The 16823-nt window shown below is 37.1% G+C and overlaps 1 protein-coding gene across 4 annotated transcripts in view; it reads left to right on the forward strand.

Annotated features, from left to right (window-relative positions):
- SATB1 (SATB homeobox 1) overlaps positions 1 to 16823 on the forward strand; it is a 102950-nt gene that overhangs the window by 49434 nt on the left and 36693 nt on the right. For all 4 annotated transcript variants that reach the window (XM_070433342.1, XM_070433341.1, XM_070433340.1 and 1 more), the window contains exons 7-8: positions 1329 to 1783; positions 9472 to 9684. In XM_070433342.1, the coding sequence (XP_070289443.1) occupies positions 1329 to 1783; positions 9472 to 9684 (668 nt within the window). The remainder of the gene's footprint in view (positions 1 to 1328; positions 1784 to 9471; positions 9685 to 16823) is intronic.

Raw genomic sequence — 16823 nt, forward strand, 5'->3', positions numbered from 1 at the left:
TTTTTGGAATAATTGCTTGAATTACTATTCCCTGTGAATGGCCCACTTGGGCTGATATCACTGATAGAAATAGAAGGTTTCTTCCCCAATTCTTAGTTATATTCGGCATATATTTAGTGATTATAGAAGTAGGATAAGTTCCTCTAAATATATAAAACCTGAATATGTAATGAAGAGAGAAATGATGATTAAAGTCCAACCAGAGTCTGTACGTGGAAAGGAGGATGGTGTGCTATTTGGAAAGTCTCACCGGTGTCCATACAGCACCACGCTCAGCTTTTTCAGTCAGGAGCATCACACCAGTCTCCTCCTCCCAGCAGCAAAGCATTTGACACACTTTGAGCTCACTCTCAGCCAAGGGAGAAGCATCCATCTTGGGTACGTGGCAATAAATTGCAAAACCATGACAGTATCACCATTGCACCAGAACAACTCCCCGCCCCTTCCTTGAAAGATTGTCTTCAGCATCTGGTGATAGCCAGAGCTTCTTCAAGACACATTTGGGTCTTCGCAACACTGGGTAGACTGGCTTGTAATACTATAAATCATTTGCCTCATTCCAAGAAATAGTTGCAGACGATGGTTAGACTTAAATAAAGAAACTGTGTATGATACTCAGCCCCGTGTTCAATATGCACTCAGTTATTATTACTTGTCATGATGACCGCTTTCATTATTTATTATATTGATTACTTCTTTATATTCATGTCTGGGTAAGAATTGAACGTTGATAACATTTATGTTATCTATTTTTCTTTCAGACCTTTTGCCTAGAGTAATAACAATTTATATATATATATATATATATATATATATATATATATATATACACACACACACACACACACATACATATATATATATATCTCATAAGAAAATACTTGTGTATTTCTTTTTTGTTTATTGCCTATGATGTCTTTTTCTTAGCTCAACTCATTCTTTCTAGATGCTATTAAGCAAATGTCATTCTTCTAGAAACAATCTTCAAGTAAACAATGCTTATCAGCCTTCTTGGGGTAATGAGAATGAGTAACAGTTTGACCCTAAAACTAGTGATGTAGAATATGAAAATAATTGATTTCATGCTTTAAGTCTAAACCACATTATAAAATAGATCAGAAGTATTGTCCCACTTTTAAAGTTTGTGGAATTGTGCAGAGGAGGAAAGTACAAACACAGCAGGTTGAATTCTATCTTGAAATGCTCTTATTTTAATTGGATCTTTAAAGTGCCCCAAGCCTACTGTCTCTGTTTAGGACGTGATCGGAAATGCTTACCACTGCCCATCCTTGTTGACGGAGCATGATTTTACCTTTTATCTGTTTCAGTCGAAATGGATAGTCTTTCTGAACTCTCCCAGCAAGGTGCCAACCATGTCAACTTCGGTCAGCAGCCGGTCCCAGGGAACACGGCCGAGCAGCCTCCATCCCCTGCGCAGCTCTCCCACGGCGGCCAGCCTTCTGTCCGGACCCCTCTTCCGAATCTGCATCCTGGGCTTGTGTCAACGCCCATCAGTCCTCAATTGGTCAACCAGCAGCTGGTGATGGCTCAGCTGCTGAACCAGCAGTATGCAGTGAATAGACTTTTAGCCCAGCAGTCCTTAAACCAACAATACTTGAACCACCCTCCCCCTGTCAGTAGATCTATGAATAAGCCTTTGGAGCAACAGGTTTCAACCAACACAGAGGTGTCTTCCGAAATCTACCAGTGGGTACGTGATGAACTGAAACGAGCAGGAATCTCCCAGGCAGTATTTGCACGTGTGGCTTTTAACAGAACTCAGGTCAGTTTTGTTTTATTTATTAATGATTTTTGTATCTTTTTCTCTCTCTCTTCAGTCCCATCTACACCTAATGTTTGTTCTTTTACTTTGTACTAACATTTTATCCTCTTCATGTAGTCGTATTGTCTGTTGCTGGTGGTGCCTAAATATAATCATTCTTTTCCCTCTCTTGAACCTCCTCTGCCAAGAGGAAGCTATGCACAGCATGATCCGGATTCAGGGGCCTTGAAAGAATAAATGAAATATGAAATACGTTTCACACTGATTACCTGCGCTCTTAGATAATGGAGTTATAGACAGCAGTAGCAGGTTGAGAAAAGTTTCATGACTTGGCTAAGGCCACTGGTAGGACTCCAGGCTTCTAGCCTAGGGTCTTTAGTATATTACCACCCATACCAGACATGAGTATATAAATGGGCTCTATTGAAATTCCTTTACAACTTAAAAAAAAACACAAAAAACATCTTGGGACTCAATCACAATTTTTGCCATTTAATTCTAAGAAGCCATTTGGAAAAAAAAATATATGATTTATTAGCAGAAGGTGTTTCCTTCCCCTCTTCACATGATTGTTAATGTTCCTCCCAAGTTCACTAAGAGGCCTCTGGGGTAGTTTTGAACTGCAGGCCTCCGTCTGCCTGTCCCACTCATGTCCACACCTTTCTCCTCCTGGGAAATTCCTCTGAAGATGTTATCATCCTGGAAGAAGTTTCAGAAGGACAGGGAGAAAGGGTGATATAAGAGAAAGAAGTCCTAAGATAAAAAAGAAATCCTAAACAAATTGATTCTACTAAACTGTGAGAGTATTTTTAATTCCTTTTATTGGAAGCTAGTATATATGGTGTTTATTTTTGGCCCACGTGCGCACACACACACACACACACACACCCTCAAAAGAACATGTAACTTTGATTAGAATGAGGACATTATGTCCTTTCAGTGTTCTTGTTTTACCACTGTTCTTTCTTTTGTCAACTTTTTTGGGGACCTGACTCATACTTTCCTCTCATGTATAAGTTATTTTGTTTATTACATGATTATAAGAATAAAATTCTGGTACAAGAATAATCTAGTATTAATTCCTTGTTGGCAGAGTGTCTATACCTAGGAGGATCCCAGCTGTGGCTTATTTTTGGCTTGCCTTAAGTTACGAGGCCTGAGAAAGCCTTTAACTCGGTTTATTTTCGGTTTCTTTATCTGTTGTTTTTTTTTTTGTACATCATTTGTCTGTTTTTAAAAGGGTGATTGCAGAAGGTTTTGTCTCAGTTCAAAATTGTATGGTTTTGCCTAGTTGGATATTTTAACAACTTGAAACATGTTTATCATTAGCTTGTAAATTTAATACGGCACCTATGTTCAGTTGGGGGGTGATTATTTAAAAAAAAAATGAAATGAATGAGTGAATGAATCAGAAGTCAGCCATCTAGCTAGATACTCCTGCTTCTGGCAGCATTTTTGTTTTGTTTTGTTTTTGTAAATAGCAGTGACTGCTAGAAGTTGTCAGTACTGGGCAAAAAATAGATAGGGTTGTTGAATTGAATTAAAAGCCCACAGACAAAGAGAACATTGACGTAGACACAAATGACATGCAGATTTACAGATAAGCATTTTAAAAACGGAGCAAATTGTTATTTCTTAAAGCACTGAGGAAAGTGCATTTTACATGGGGAAGAATGACAAGAGAGTCCAGCTGAGGGAGATGAGGGAGATGAGGGTGAAGTCACCACCTCTTGGTATAGTTCAGTGGTTCTCAACCTTGGCTGCACATTAGAATCACCTGGGAATCTTGTAAAAATCCTGATTTCTGGGCCTCATCCTCTGGAAATTCTGTTTCTTTGTTACTAATGTTGTGGCCCCACCCCATAACAAAGAAACAGAATTTCCGGAGGATGAGGCCCAGAAGTCAGGATTTTTATAAGATTCCCAGATGATTCTAATGTGCAGCCAAGGTTGAGAACCACTGGAATAGTTTTTCTTCTCTTGGGTTATGATGCTCCTGCTACATTTGTTCTGCCTTTGGTTCTAACATCGACAATGTCCACAAATATCTGTAGAATTCGTTACTGTAAGGAAGGTAGAATTCTCTTTTTATGCCATATTAATCTCTTTGAAAAGATAAACAGTGACTTTATTTTTCTGAGTGAGAGAATGAAAACCTGGTACAGCCAGTGTCTCTTTATTAATAATAGCCAATTTAGAAGAAGTCACTACCAAAATATTATTTGGAGCTCAGGTTGGCAGAGAGGTTTGGTTTTATACCTTTGCATCGGTAATTGGTACTCCTCGGTCGAAGTGGATGTTGGGCCCTATTTGAAGCTGTCTGATGTAACTGAGAGTAATTTTCTATGTACAGTGAAGTGTTCACTTTTTGGGAACTAGCTTTTGAACACGCAAGCAAGCATGCATGTATTTTTGGTGTCATACTTAAAAACCATCACACACATGCATGCCACGCACACACACAGCTGCATTTATTTTAATGATTATACATTCATATGAATGCATGTAGTGTGTTTATTTCAAAGTGTATGCGTTTCAATAAAAGCAGGTGCAGAGTGAGGGTGTATGGTGTGAGTGTGGAGTACGAAAATACGCATGCTAATGCATATGTATAGGCGGAGGAGCTGTGCAGAGTTAAATCACACATCACACATTGTGTGCACTTATTGCAGTGTGCACTTATTCCAACCCCAAGTTTAAAAAATTAATGTAAAATATGTACGTACAAGTGCAGTTATATGACATGATCAGATAAAGACATTGGTACCCTGTACACAGTGTGTTAAAACATTAGTATAATAGATAATGCTGTTAAGACGCGAGAAAATTTTAGTCATTGACAGCTCTGTATAACTTTAAAATCCTGAATTTCATGTTTTAGCTCTTAATTGGAGAATTTTCTCATCATCTTAATTGGGTCTCCTAAATGAAATCATACCCCCCTCTCTCTCTCTCAAGACTTTCCCACATGACTATTTTTTTTTAAGTCTACCTTTTCTGAAAATTTATGGAGAATTTATATAATTACTTGTTTTAAGTACTTTTTCCCCTTTTGAATTAATGGGCATATGTTCTTTAATTGCTACGGAAGACACCAGCTTTTAGCATATGTCATTCATTCAGTTATTCCTACTTGATGTCTTTTTAATGGAAACCTATGGCTAAAAATAATTGCCAGAGCTTCTAGATTTATAATTTCCAGTTCACTTCTCTGTGTTATTGCCCTTTAAAGGTGGCAATAGAAGAAAATATATCCTTTAGTGCCTTTTTAGAAATAAAACCCAGAGTTTAACTCTGATCCCACCCTGTGGCTTTTTTTTCTCCCCCCTCCTCTTATCTTTGGCACACTTTATTTTCCAGTAAAATAAAGAATGAAGATGGATTATTCAAAACTGATAACAGTAATGGACCATCATGTAATGTTTTATTGAATTTGAGTTCTGTAAATTATGTGGTGGAGAGAAATTTGCCTGCTTTTAAGTATAAGAGAGATTGCTGCTGTGTTTCTATAATTCTTCACAGTGTAATTTAAGAAAAGTCCACTATCCATATCACTATTGAATAAAAGGTAAGAAGGTGCTATTACCCCAACGTGACAGCTCTCCTGTAGCCTCCCCAAATGACAGAGATAAATGTGTCTGCTTATAACTTACTTGGCGTAAGTCCAGAGTAGGTGGTGGAGTTTGAAAACGGTCTTTCACCTGGACATGTGTTTAAAAATTCACCAAACCACAGAGGCAGGTAGCCTTGAAGAATATTCTACATATTTTCTTTTTAGTAAGGAGGTTTTATCAAATCATATTTTCCTTCTGAGGCTTTGAAGTTCCATGAAACTGATAAAATCTATTTGAATCAGTGATTATGTTCAAAGAGGAGACAAACGGGAGGCCAGACCGGCTTTTTGTTCAGATTGGCAGTCTCTTTCGCTTATCTGCTGTTTTAAAGAATTCATAATTAGCATTTGGAAGTACTGATAATATTTATTGAAGGTTTTTTCTTTCTTTTACAATTACTAATGAATTTTACTTGTAATAACTTGTAAACTCTTTTTGGAATGTAAAAAAGGCTTAGGAATCCATCAGTAAGTTTGCTCTTTAATTGAAAAAAAAATTAAAATTCTCATTTAACCACCATGTAATGACAATGCAGAACCATTTTATGTTTTCATATATAGAGAACATATGAGTTATTTGAAGATGTGGAAGTCCCAACGAAAAGCAGCTTGTCATTTCCAATAAAATTAATATTCATGAGGTGCTGGTAACTTACGGCATAACATACAAATTCTCGAGTTCTTTTCAGAAACAAGGATGGCTAATGGTTTTGTTTAGTTTTCTTCAACAAATTTATTGAGCACCTATGGAGCACAGTATTGAAGAGATATTTTCGTCCTGCTGTTTCAGCATATTCGCTGAGAGCAAATAAGGTACAGGACATTATTTTTTAGCATGAAGAAGAATTTTTGGTAAGAGATCCCTCTTACTGTCCCCTGTAAGGAATTAACACAAGTGACATTGACCTAACTTGGCAAGTCTGCACTGTATTTTCGACTCTGGGCAAATGGAAACAGGCCACATACATCTTGAATCCATAAATGCAACTAACTATTCAAGTAACAACAACCTGAACAGGACCAAACATTCATTCCCATATCCAGATTCTTATAGCAGTCATTCTGCATCCAGAATTATTCTCAAGTGGCATGATTATTTATTTATTTATTTTTGGTAATTAACACATTCTAATCAAAACATTTCCTAACAATATTTTCAAGCATTTCCACCAGGGGGCACTCCCCTCATTGAAAGCTTGGGCCAAAAAAAAAAAAAGAAAGAAAAAAAAAAAGAAAAGAAAGAAAGAAAGAAAAAAAGAAAACCCCAAAGGTTTCTAAAACACCCAAGATGTCTACACTGGCTGCTTTAGAGCTCTGTGTGTTCCAGGGTTTGAAATAATCGCTTTAGACCTTCAACATATTACAAGCAGAAAAACTATACTTGCTCTAGCCAAATAATCAAATGGAAATAAAATGTTTTGCCCCTGAAACACTTTACTTGCTCAAATGGGAAGTCATGCCAGCATCAAAATATGGGTAGAGAAATGTCTAAATCCTCCCCCAAGTGACCTGCTGCCTTCTACGTAAGCCATACAGGAATGCCTTGGTGTTATGTTAGCAAGACTTGATAGAGAGCATTATTAGGTATTTTTTCAGGTGTTTGCTTTTCTCACCATAGTTCTCTGCTGTCAGGGGAAACATTTTTTTAATAGAGATGATATATTATTTTATTTGAGATTTATAAATGTCTAATTTCAAATTCCCCAGTCCTCAATATTTATAGGATCCCTTTTAACCTAATCTGTTTTTTTTTAAATTACTGAACATTTAGTGCAGGTAAACATCTTACAAAGCGCCACAGTAAACTTTTCATTGAAGGCTCACCTTGAGTAAATTAATAATTACCATTAGAATTTACCCGTGGGTAGCATATCTTGTTTCTAAGTTTCAGTCACCCATTTGCAATGTTGTTCCTTTTGTGGTCTGAATACACATAATTTATCCACTTAGTAAATAAAAATCAAACACTTATAGAGTAGGCATTGTGCTGAGATAACAAAAATGAATATTAGAATATTCAAGGAATTACAACATTTTATTTATTATGCTGTATTTCTGTCTCTCTATTTCTGTGTAGTTGATGTATATTACTTTGCCAAGCACATCTTGTAAAACATAACATTTGGTAGGGAAGAGCGGAGAACCTGGATTATTTTTTTTACACCTATTTTCAAACCTTCTTAAGGCCTGTATTTTTCGGTTTTAATGTGACACATCAACACAGTCAATCTAATTAGTTGGCCTTGTGCAAATTAAATAGCTGGATGATTGACTGCCTGTTTGACTGAATTTTAGTTAAACTGACTGGATGTTTTACTCTTGTGTAAACTCGGTTGCAGCATTACTTGTCAGTATTAGCAATGAAGGGACGCATTCCCTTCATTCTTCCCTTACGTGTCTCATGGTGAAACTTAAAGCTTGGGTCCAGGTTTCTGACTTCCGTTGCAAAGACCAAGGAAGAGATTAAAACTTACTCTTTAGCCCCCTGAGCCTATTGGAGGTTCTTTTTTCACAGCAGCCCATAAATCATTTTAATAGTGGACAGTGCTTCTATACTGTCTGCATCTATTTGAGCATTTGGGGCATTATTCCCGAAGAACCAAAAACTGGGTTTGCACTTCTAGGAAACCATGAAAAAAACGCAAATGTTATCATCTTGGGGCTTAATTATTTTGACATGACACTTTACCTCCCCTTTCCCAAATGTATCCTTTCACCCTTTCCGCAGAGTTGTTGGAAAGTGAAATTTGCAAACTATACCGAGATCTGGACATTTTACCCTGAGCTATATTGTGTTAAACTGATACTCTGGCTAAATGTAGAAACCAGGCATTATTTCATGTAGGAGATTGAAGTGGTAAGAGCTACTCAGCCCCTATCAGATGGACAGAAAAATCTTCTAATCCTTCAATTTCATATAATCCCTTAAACAAAATTGGGGAAAACCACCCATTTTTGAAAGCATTCTTCCAAAAATTAATAAAATGGGGGTGGGGCGGCTCTATTACTTGGGGAAAGAGACACTTTAAAGGACTTTAATGGTTTGTAAATTCCTTCTATTAGAAAGACGTATTTTTATTCCTCAAGAAATTTAATAGTTACAGAATTGGATAATACTCTTTTCCGTGGCATGCTATCATGGATTTTTGAAATGTGGAGAGGGGTATATGTATTTCAGATTTAATCTATGGTTTCTGAAGTTCAGAATTTCAACCTGTTACCAAGAGATACAGCATAGCAAGATAGTATTTAGAGTCATTGGGGCTGTCAAATGTAGTTTCCTTAAATGATAAATACAAAGAATCATTTGTCATTGACTCTAATAATTTTCAAATAAAGGACTAACTTAAAATATTGTCTGTGAAAACATAGCCTTCATCTTAGACGATGCTTTTGTAAAATTCTTTTTTTTTTTATTATTTAATCCTCACCAGAAGACATGCTTAGAGAGAGGAAGGGAGAGAGAGAAAGAGAAAAACATCAATGTGATAGATAAACATAGATCATTTGCCTTCTGTAGGTGCCCCAACTGGGGATTGAACCCTCAACCCAGGTACGTGCCCTGAAGATGCTCAACCAATTGAGCCACTGTGGCTGGGCCATAACATTCTTTTTTCTAATAAGTTGTAGTTCATTTTCTATGAAAGTTCTATTTCTCCTGAAATAGTTTTGTATCTTTACATATTAGGCTGTTGGCATTCCACTGTCTTTGTCTAGGCAGCTTGAGAACTCTACCGTTCAATGCTGTTGTATTATGAGCATTTCATTTATTCTTAACTTCCCTGGATTGTCTCTCTCTGAAAGATTTCATGGCAAGTTAAGCTACTCAAAGGAAGGAGACCAATTAGGCAGTTTCGGTTTATGGTATATGTAAAGCAGATGCTTAATAAAATTAAGAATACAATTGAGGCTCTCTTCTCTACCACGTCAGTTGTAACTAATATATTCCTACGTAGAATTAATGCTTCTGACTGTTCCTTTTCTAAACAGAGTGGAAAAGAAAAGGGAAGGATCGCCACTGGCTGGGCAGAGCCCGGAGCAGGCTCACTCACTCTGTGCCTTTCATTCCCTGCAGGGCTTGCTTTCAGAAATTCTCCGAAAGGAAGAGGACCCCAAGACTGCATCCCAGTCTTTGCTGGTAAATCTTCGGGCTATGCAGAATTTCTTGCAGTTACCAGAAGCTGAAAGAGATCGAATTTACCAGGATGAAAGGGAAAGGAGCTTGAATGCAGCCTCGGCCATGGGTCCTGCCCCCCTGATAAGCACACCGCCCAGCCGCCCTCCCCAGGTGAAGTCTACTTTTTCTCCTTAAGCCTTTTCCTTTGGCTTCTGTTTTTTAAAATGCCTGATGAAGAATCTCAACAAGGAATTAGAAGGATAGGTAGACAGATTTAAACACACACACACACACACACACACACAAATGTATGGAGTGGCTTGGGGGAAATTTTGTCCCCAAGCACTAATAATGATATAAGAACAATAAGCTACTAATTACGGGAAAGAAACTTGCTTTGTATTGCTGCTGCTTCGGGGTTCTTTGGGGGATGAAAAGTAGTCTGTGAATGGGATATTTATCTCTATGACTATTATGTAAAGAAGTATTTTAAACTTAAATGGGGGGGGGGGGGGAGTAATACAGTCCGTTTTATTCCCTGCAAGTTTTAGAACTGCCATTTGAATAGTAAATAAATATAAATAAATAAATAATTCTATTTGTATTTGTGCTTTTCCAATACGAACTGCAGCTGGTGCCAATTACACATCATCTCGTTTGTAATCTTTCATAATTAAGTTTAATACAATCCTGGAAGGCAGCTTGAAATGGAGCTGATAAGGAATTCCATCCATATTCCCAGAAATGGGCACATTTTCTGTTTTCCAAAATTTTACACTTTTTTAGGAAAGACCAAAGTCACCTTCCAGGTAACTTTGTGTATGTGCATCTATATTGTTTGTTTGTTTTTTAATCGAGTTTAAACGGTAGCCTCATAACTATTAGCATTCAAGTTAATTTTCAATACCATCTATTAGATACAAGTTTAATAGTGGATTAGACTTATAATCCACAAGCAAATATATATCTTTCACATATAATTTATGGCATGTACAGTTCTTAAAAATAAGATCAATAAAACTGGATAAAATTGAATATAGAATAGAAATTTAAAGTATTTATATAACCTCATGTTATAATGAAATTATATCTTGATGTTCATTTCTTTTCATTAATAGTAAATAATAATACATTTCCAAGTGTAGAATTATAGAAAAAGCTCATTTAACACTAAATATGAAACTGCTACAGATACTCCATAAATAGGGAATAGCTATTATATTTAGCCACCTGTTGAGGATCTTAAACTGTATGTTGTAATGTTTGAAATGATTATTTTTTAGAAATGTCGCAAAGGTCCATTTTCTCCGCTTCATTTAATGAAAATTAATTAGGTCTTGATGTCTATAGGAGCGGACTGTAAGGGAGTCATTACTGTCATTGTGAACAAGAAAGCCATGCTTCTCTAGCAGAATAGAAAGGATAATAGAGCTCACCTGCATACACACACACATAGCTATTGAATTTGGTCTGTAAAGACTTCTGTAAAATATTTCTTAAGAAATAATATACCTCTGGATTTTTCTTAAGAAAAAGAATGAGGAACTCTTTATATAGATACATAACTTTTATTATAAGAGTGACTAAACAAAAAATACTATACTTAGACCCGATCTAATACTTAGTGTGTGGTGTTTAGAGTTAATACACACATGATTATTAGTTAACTCTGTTCCTGTGATCATCACAGAAAGGCCCCCTGCTCAGAGAGCTGTCTTACTTATCACTGAATCTGCAAGACCAACAAAAGAATGACTTACTTGAGACGAGTATGAACTTTAAAAATGTATCCAAATATTTAACTTAGTGATTCTTAATACAGCTTTTGTTTTTAATATTTCTGGGGTTTTAATGCTTATGTTTTTCAAATGGGATTCTGCTGTCCTTAGTCATCAAGTTTTTTTTTCTTTAGGCAAAGTTACATTAATTGTTAAGGGTTATTTCTTTCCATATAAAGATACTCTTCAGTAGCTTTCTGATATATATGTCTAAAGACTGTATCTGCTGATAAGTTGGGATAGGAAATATAATTTACTTGGCTTGAATTATTGATCAACTGATTGAGCCACCCTTAGCTGCATTTGTTCTCCAGAAGGATTGAGACCAAGCCCTTATCCAGGTTGTTCAGACAATGTTGAACATATAAAGTATGTAGAGCCGAAACCGGTTTGGCTCAGTGGATAGAGCGTCGCCCTGCGGACTGAAGGGTCCCAGGTTCGATTCCGGTCGGGGGCATGTGCCTGGGTTGCGGGCATATCCCCAGTAGGAGATGTGCAGGAAGCAGCTGATCGATGTTTCTCTCTCATCGATGTTTCTAACTATCTATCTTTCTCCCTTCCTCTCTGTAGAAGATCAATAAAATATATTTAAAAAAAAAAAAAAAGTATGTAGATACTGTGGATTCTTAGTGAAACTCTTTCAGAGGAGAAAAAACATTGTTTCTATTAATCAGATTCTGAAATGATTATCTGATATATATATGTATGATTTTATTTCACTGCTATAATATAAATCTTTATGGTATCTTACGTATTTGCCCCACTGAGAATCCCTTTGCATTATTTAATCCTATATAATAAAGAGCTAGTATGCTAATTAGACTGAACAGCAGGAAGACTGTCCGAACGGCTTCTGGACGAAGCCAGGGCTGCGAGGGCTGAGCCCCTTGCACGGATTTCGTGCACCCGGCCTCTAGTATTATTATAATAGAGCTCACAATCATTTTGTTCACCTTTTATTCTCTAATAATGATTCAATGAATTAAATTTTAAGAAATTTTTAATGGATTAAAAGCATTACCAATGTCAAACAAGTACTTTAGATCTGGAAAAATGTGTTCTAGAACAGTTGAATTAGTACTTTGTTGCAGCAGTTGAAACCTAGTGCCTACACTGGAACCAGACAGCAAAATTTTGTCTTTTTTATATTTTGCCAAGGAGGAGTCTATGTGAAATCACTGTGCATTTCATTTCCCCAAAAATGAGGAGATTTGAAATGTACAGTGAAACAAGTTGTGGGTTTGGGTTAAAACGCAACTCTGATTTCTTTCCAAAGAACTGCATGCTGTAGACACAGGTCCCCTTGTGACTCACAGAAGACCCCGCCCACTTTCAGGCCTGAGAAATTGGGTTCTTTTCCAGGTCCCGCAGTAGGCTTTAGGTCATACTGAAGATGATTTGGATGTTTCTGGTTCAAACCAGATCGAGGACCTAAACTATTGAGGAACTCAACAGATTCTAAATCATCTTCAAGAAGGGACTTCATTGGTTTGAGTCACACTCTAGGTTTTATTCTTAGGAATACCGTCCCTGGATAAACCCAGACTAGCCTCAGGAATCACCGAGGCTCTTGGCTGGCCCTGCCTAGGTGAGGTGCATCTTGTGCACACCTGTCCCTTGTGCTGCAGTAGGGGCAGCCATGCTGTGAGCTGCTTGTCACTGGGGTAGTAGGCTCTGGCCCAGACCTGTTTAATGATAGTATATTTTCACAGCTTTACCTGCTAATTCAAGAAACAGGATTACCTTGCACTTGATAATGGTTCACAGTTTTCTCAGCACCTTGATGTATATCAATTCACTGAATCTTCAGGCCAACTTTTCCGTGGGAGAAAAATGACAAAACCAAGTCTGAGGTTTAGTCAGAGTTTTCCAATCTCTGTTAATTCTGTTGCTCCTCCCCCTACCTCAAGCTCCACCTGCTCAAAAATATAAGTGAACATGATAGAAAAGGGAAAAAGAAACTTGGGGACTTTTTCTGTTTGTCATGGATAGGAAGTTTTATTGTTAGATTAGGAAGATGTACAAGAATGTGATCTGGATAGATGATCCCTGGGTATTTCTGAGATTGTGGAGGTCATTGCCCCCTCCCGCCCCCCTTAATGTTTTGTTGTTGTTGATAGTATTACAGATGTCTCCCATTTTATCTCCTTTTCTCTCCCTATCTGCCCAGTCCCTATTTCTCCTCCTCCCGCACCCCCCAGTTCTTCCATTACCCTATTGTCTCTGTCCATGGGCTGTGCATATACCTATATAAGTTCTTCAGTTTCTCTCTCCTGGTACCCCCACCCCCACAAAGGATATTGCCCCTTAATTTTGGTTGTATGAAAATATCTGAAAGAACCCAACTCCTCCAAAACTGCCTGGTCTTAAAGGCTTCTTTTTCTGAATCTACTTGGCAGATTGAGTTTAAACCAGATGAGTTTATTAGAGGGATTTTATTAATAATAATTAAAGATTATTTTGTGGGAATTGTTCCACAGAACAGGTCACTTTTAAGTTGATTTCTCTTTAGGTGTGTGCTTATTCTAGTTTTATTTGTATGTTTTAATATGTGTGACTTTTGGAGGTAAATTAGCAATTTCTGTTTTTATAGTCTATACTTACCAAATTATAACTTTTTATATTAGTTATATAATTTTCTCCCTTTCCCCCCATAGCTCCTTAGTAACTCTTTAGTTTCTTCTAAAGGAAGATGTGATATTTTATGCTTTAGAAAATGTATGAAGTTCATAAAGGAATTTATCATTAATTTAACCTTGTTAGCTGCACCCTCTGTCTCTTTCTAACAACTTCTTCTATAATATAATGAAACAGAGGTCCAGTTATGGGCAGGAGCTTAATACATGATTAAAATTTTATTTGTTATAAATTCCTTGACCAGCATTATTTTCAGGTCTTATTTATGTGCTTGTAAAATGTTTCCCATTAACAGTCATCTTTGAAAAGTTAGAGAACTTGGAAAATAATATTGTTTCTATAACCATAACCCTCCAGATGGTGTTAATATGGACTATATTTCATCACCAATAAGAATGCCTTAAATAGTACATTTCTTACATAATGTTAACAAAAAAAATTATGGTTTATATGCCTTGAAAAATAAATTCAGATTGGATTTGTAAAATTAATGATAAAGTCATTTACTACTAAAAATTAGATATTAATGAATTTGATTTAGCAAAGGGCCACCAAAAAACAGGTCTAGCATGCCTTCAAAAATAAGAATTTTTCCAAATAAAGAAGTTGCATGGTTTCTAAGATAAGCATTGGCATCAGACAGGCTGCAGTTTAGCTCTCAGCCTTGCCTGTGGACAAATGACTTAAATGTCTTTGTTTCAAGAGCATTTCCTCAGGTTTTAAATGGGGCAGTAATAGTAACTACTCAGGGTATTGTGCAGGTTAGAGTTAGTGTGTGTGAACACTATACACAGCACTTAAGCAACTAATAAATGTTAGTGTTTATTTTCATAATTATTAGTAAAACGACATCAAACTTTATGTGTGAGCACGCACACACATGTGCTGTGAGCTTGTGCTCCTGCCTCAAGGAATAGTGCATAGTCACCCATGAAGACCACAGTGGAGTTCATTTAGTGCACTGTGCATGTAATCTGTAGTACATATGTAGTGTGTATAATTCTTTTGTAGTATGACTTGATGCATTCAGCAATTACATGAAGGAACAAAAATAGGATTTAATGGCATGATTTTAGTGAAATAAAAGATCTAAATCATCTTAGGGCTGTGCCCTATCCCCACGTGGGTAGGTACATGGTAGAAGCTTCAATTCTTAACTACTTCTCGGCGCCGCCGTAATGATGGAGTAGTACACCCTACCTTGATAAAAGCTATTCAGAAAGCAACTGCATTTATTTTACCTCCTGTGCTATTTGCAGAGAAGAGCTGAAGAGTAGTTTGTTTTGCCTGGAATGAACTACTTTATGAATTTTAATGTGTGATATAATATTAAAAGCTAAACCAGGATTAAAGAAGATTTTTTTTGTACTAAGCTAAAATAGTACTTAGTAGAGTGAGGTATAAAAGATTTTTGTTTCCATTTTTACCTGGGGAAAAATTCAGCCCTCATATTTTTGAAAAGCCGTCCAAGTCAGTTCGCCTTAAGCAATAGCTTGTGTTTAGGAAAAAAAATGTGATTCCAGAATTGTAATAGCTTATTTATGATGAGATGCAGATCTAAGCCAACAAGATGATAAAGAACTTTCCTAAATCTTTTTAAAATGAGTAATGCGGTTTCTTTATATTTTTAAAAGTTGTTGCCCTCACTTTTTAAAAAATTTTTAAATGTTTCATGTGCACTTGTTTCCCACTTCTATTTTGTGTTGGCTACCAGGAAACGATGATTTGATCCCCCCTCCCCCCCCCCATGATTTAAAAATCTTGCTTTTTTGATTCAAATTGTAATTGCTTTAAAAAATATTAAACCAAAGAAATTTTTAGAAACAAAATCACAGTGTTGAGACAAATGATTATAGGCTACCTGCAGGATAAATTCTTAAACAGCATTTTTACAAAAGAATGCAAATTATTTTTAAAAACACGAAACACGGAGTTTCCAAAGACTGCTCTCTCTCAGCTATTGCTAAGAAGATTGCTACCAGGGAACTACTTCTTCCAAGGCACTGGACTTCGTGCCCCCGTTTCTATAACATTCAATTTTCAAAGCGATTGAAATGGCTTTTCTTTTCTCTTTCATTTAAGCAGTGAGAAAAATAGGTATTAAAAGGGACCCCATAGGGTGATCAACTCTATTCTTTTGCCTCAAAGCAAGACCACCCCAGAGCAAAGTTGTGAATCTCACCAAAGCAACTTTGTAGGCAATTTATGGTAATGCGTTAACTCTTCTGGCTCCTAAAGTGGTGTTTAGCAGATTATTGCTTCAAAGCCTGGTGTATGTGCTTAGTGGCCTCCAGTCCTTCATATACCTCTGTGAGTGCCCTTGCTTACTGGAGTCACAGAGCCGCAAGGGGGACTCTGGAAATCTGGCTTCCAGCCCTGTCTCTAGGTTACAGTGCAGGAGAGGCCAATGAGGCCCAGCCCGTTGGACACCTGTCCTGCCTGCCTCACCTTCTGTATCCTCACTTCGGGCCTGTGGTCCAACCAGTTCACAGCATGGTCCTTTCAGTGCTTAGGTAGTGTCAGAGTGGAAGAGTCTAGCTGTGTCTCTACAAGCCAGAGTGAGTTATTTTGCTAACTGGCTAGAAGTTCAAAGGATTCAGAAGGCACCTTTAAAAGGGGCTCATGTTGCCCTGGCTTGTTTTGCCTGTAGACTGAAGGGTCCCGGGTTCGATTCTGGTCAAGGGCACGTGCTCCGGTTGCAGGCTCGAGCCCCAGTAGGGGATGTGCAGAAGGCAGCTGGTCAATGATTCTCTCTCATCATTGATGTTTCTATCTCTGTCTCCCTCTCCCTTTATGAAATTAATAAAAAATATTTTTTAAAAATAAAAGGGGCTCATATTTACTCACTAAGAGCAGAGAATTGAATAGCCTAGGATAATCTTTGTCCCACTTTTG

This window comes from Myotis yumanensis, unplaced genomic scaffold, assembly GCF_028538775.1.
Source record: "Myotis yumanensis isolate MYYU_CA2020_CCGP unplaced genomic scaffold, mMyoYum1.0.hap1 SCAF_14, whole genome shotgun sequence".
Lineage (NCBI taxonomy): Eukaryota > Metazoa > Chordata > Mammalia > Chiroptera > Vespertilionidae > Myotis > Myotis yumanensis.